Source organism: Stegastes partitus, unplaced genomic scaffold (assembly GCF_000690725.1).
Source record: "Stegastes partitus isolate 25-593 unplaced genomic scaffold, Stegastes_partitus-1.0.2 Scaffold526, whole genome shotgun sequence".
Classification (NCBI taxonomy): domain Eukaryota; kingdom Metazoa; phylum Chordata; class Actinopteri; family Pomacentridae; genus Stegastes; species Stegastes partitus.
Window position 1 is genome coordinate 89800 of NW_007578257.1, and position 3569 is coordinate 93368.

General features: G+C 40.0%; 1 protein-coding gene across 1 annotated transcript in view; it reads right to left on the reverse strand.

Annotated features, from left to right (window-relative positions):
• Positions 1 to 3569, reverse strand: part of LOC103361715 (contactin-associated protein-like 4) — a 161583-nt gene that overhangs the window by 25537 nt on the left and 132477 nt on the right. Inside the window, exon 18 of the mRNA XM_008287871.1 lies at positions 916 to 1155. Within this exon, the coding sequence (XP_008286093.1) occupies positions 916 to 1155 (240 nt within the window). The remainder of the gene's footprint in view (positions 1 to 915; positions 1156 to 3569) is intronic.

The following is a 3569-nucleotide window of genomic DNA, read 5'->3' on the forward strand; positions in this document are numbered from 1 at the left end:
AAAATCTCATTTAAGAATCAGAATTTTGCAACTTCAGTTTGAGTCTGAGCAACTTTCACTGTCGGCGATTTGCTCTTAAATCTTAAATTTTTGATTCTGAAATTGTAAACATTAAAAAACAAAAGTGAAAATGAGTCATTAAATTTTTGAAGAGCTGGAATTAGAGGAGAAAAAAATGAGATTGCAATGCAAAAAAAGTTTAACAGTTGTTAAATTTCTAAATGTGTTGAGGCAGATTTGTTTCCATATAATGCTGCTGTAGTGACTCAAGAACCAAGTCAAATGACTGAGAAATAACTTGAACTAAGAGCTCTGATGAGCGATATTTTTATATTAATAATGAGTCAAATGAGTATAATATGAAGAAATGCTTGTAGTGACAAATTCCACATGATTAAGCACAAACTGCAGGTTGTAGCCTCGATTAGATAATTGTTTGGGTTATATTGCACATTTACTATTCTGGTTCAGCCTCATCAGTTAAAAAAATATGTACTACCAGCAAGCTGTTAAAGAAAGTGGAGCCTCTTGAAAGCGAAACCTCTCATAACTAGGGGTCAGACTTCCTCTTTGGGAGTTGGTGGAGACCAAAACAGAGGTAAAATCAGAGTGGATATTACATTCATCAGCTGGCCAGAAACATGATGAATGTTAATGTCACTGCATGTTGAGAAGGTTTAAACAAACTTTTTGACAAAATATTAGCTACAGCATTATTATGAGGTCATAATATTGGACCATTCATCTGTGCTTGTTGTAGTTTTTCAGCCTGAAACATTGAAAAAAAAAGCAAACAAACCCAAAACAACCCATGCAGCTTTAATTAACTAAAATTTGTTTTCCTAACAAAGGAGCTGGTGAATCAGCATCACCAGCCACAGAAATGTGTGATTACGTGTCGCTGCATGTGTTTACCTGTCTGGCAGAAGACTCCAGTGTACGCCGACAGGCCGCAGTCACAGTGGAAGCCGTTGGTTCTCTCCACACAGCGGCCCTGGTTCTGGCAGAGCGACCCGTAGCTGCTGCAGTGACCCGGGCAGCCGGGCTGAACACCGGGCGTGATCTTGGCTCTCTCCTCCAGGTCCAGGGTGACGCCGTTCAGCTGCAGAGAGCGAATACAGCCTCGGAAACCCTTCTGCCTGGACGCTGTGCCGCCTGGAAACACAAGAAAGAAAAAGAGTGAAAGACATTAACTAAACACTTTAAACATTCAGCTAATAAAGTAAAGCCAGAGCTCGAAAACTGTCCTTCACTAAAGCTCTACTTCAGCACACCAACACGTCAGCTTGGTTTCAGCCCTCGTCTCATTTCTTTGTGTGTTGACACGTCTGTATGTTTTCATTCTCTTTGGATTTCCATCTCTGCTCCTCCTGTCATCTGCTGCACATCCACATGTCGCCTCTGCTCCCCCAGCACTTCCAAACTGTCAACACTGTTCTCGTGAAATGACACAACGATGAACCAACAATGAGGCAACAATCTGTAGGTGGGAAACAGTTTTAGGGACGTAGCTTTTATGTTCTGTCTGCTTGCTCTTTAACGGGACATTTTGCATGTTCTCGCTTCAAGTGTTCTTCGGTTCTCTTGCTGCACAAGTTCAAACTCAACATTGTACATTCTCTCTGAGCTGCAACGCGGTCACCTCTTGCTCATGTAGTTCAAACACGGCAGCCTCTCTGTTTCTACAGAGATCACAGGCTGAACCTCTTATTGTGCTCGAGGCACAAAGTCAGCGGCTCTTTGCTCTCAGACTCGCTGGCTGACAACTTCCTATTGTTCAGCAGCAGCTTCTCGCACCGATAAATCACCGAGACGCGTTCGACTCTCCTGTAGGCCTCGTGTCTCTGCTCTGATGCGACTCATATAAATGACTGAAGCAGCAAAGCAACGCCGGATATGAAACCGGCTTCAGTGTTTCCTCTGACACAACACAGTGAAGAGTCTTTTCATCCTTATTAAGCCGACTGAAAATCATTTTTTAAAATTTAAATATTCACACCGAGGAAACTATAAATGACTAACCGTCATCCTTGGAGCTATTAATCTAAAAAAACCCAAACATTCATAGCAGGAACACACTGCACAGCTTCACACACGCTAACAATGTAACCTGCTCAGACTTGTTATATAAGTGTATTTGCATGTTAATTAATGTTTTAATCACATCTGCTGTAACCCAGTTTTCTACATAATGATTCAAACCAAGATATTTCTTTAACTGTAAATATACAGACCCACAAATCAGAAGCAATGTGCTAAAGAAAAAACCTGCTTCAGTGAACAATAAAGACATGAATACATGTAAATATTTCCACAATTCATATCCAGCATATTTATACACTAAAAACAAAAAACAACCTTGTGGGGTTGCTCACCATCGCTACTATGGAGGAACCTTTTGAGTTTAAAATGACTCCTGTAGCTGAGGTTACTTGGCAAACCTCTCAGATTAAGGTTCTTAAAACAACATATTTGTGGGCTTTGGGTTTCTATCTTGACATCTTATTATAGGAGAATGCTCTGTTTACTCTCAAACATAAATCTTAGACAATATTGTAGATATTCCTAAATAAAATGGAGACTTCCTTACATTGAGACAAATAGGGACCTTGTTAGAACAGAATTAGAATAAAATAAAACTTTAAATTGCTAATTGTTGTTGGCGTCCTGAGTGTTTAGCCCAGAATTCAGTTTCCAAGATCCCAATTTAACCAAATACTATATATATATTATATTATATACAAGCTGAAAATATTGTGATGTGCACAGTTCCAAATAAACTACCAATAAAATAAACCAAACAAAGTGGAAGTTCAGGTGTAAAGGGTCGGTAAGGTCGACACCTAACTCCACAAAAATATCCTCCAGAAACCTGCCAAGTCAGCAGGGTTCCTTGAAAATGGCCAGAGGTCCTTGAGCCTCTCCTAAATCTAAGTAGAAGAAAAAGGCTAGCACAGCAGAGCTTAGAGCTGAATGCTTGATGAGAGCTGAAAAACACAAGGTTTGGAATAACACACTGGGTTCAGCCGTTCAGTTGCGGTGGTGGAAGGAACAAACACTATGTAGGCCAACCAACTAATCTTACAATGCTGTGTTCACCAAAAAGCCTTTTTTTATCAGCTGAACAGGCACAGATGCACTTTTGAAAAACGTCCAGCTGAGACACTTTGGCTGCTGTGATTCAGAGTTTCTGCAGTACGACTGTATCTGACTGCAGCTTAGCCAATAGGCCAACGGTGACAGAAACGCTCCTAAAAGCATCATGTTTTGGTTCATGTGGCAGCCTGAGGTTGTCATCTGGTGTAAACATGTGTACTTAGACACCAGCATTATGAACTTCTCCTCCACTGTGCAGCACATATACAGGCACAATGTTGGTCTACGTTAAAAGGTCAGCGTTTCACCCAAAAGCTGAACTTTTTTTTTTTTTTAAAGACACCGTTAAACAAAGATACACATTTTGGAAAAAAAAAAAAGCAATCTGGGAGTTATGAATGAAAGAATTTTCTAATTTGAACAAGTTATTTTTTCATTTAACTTTAATTTAACCTGGAGAGTCTCACTGAGAT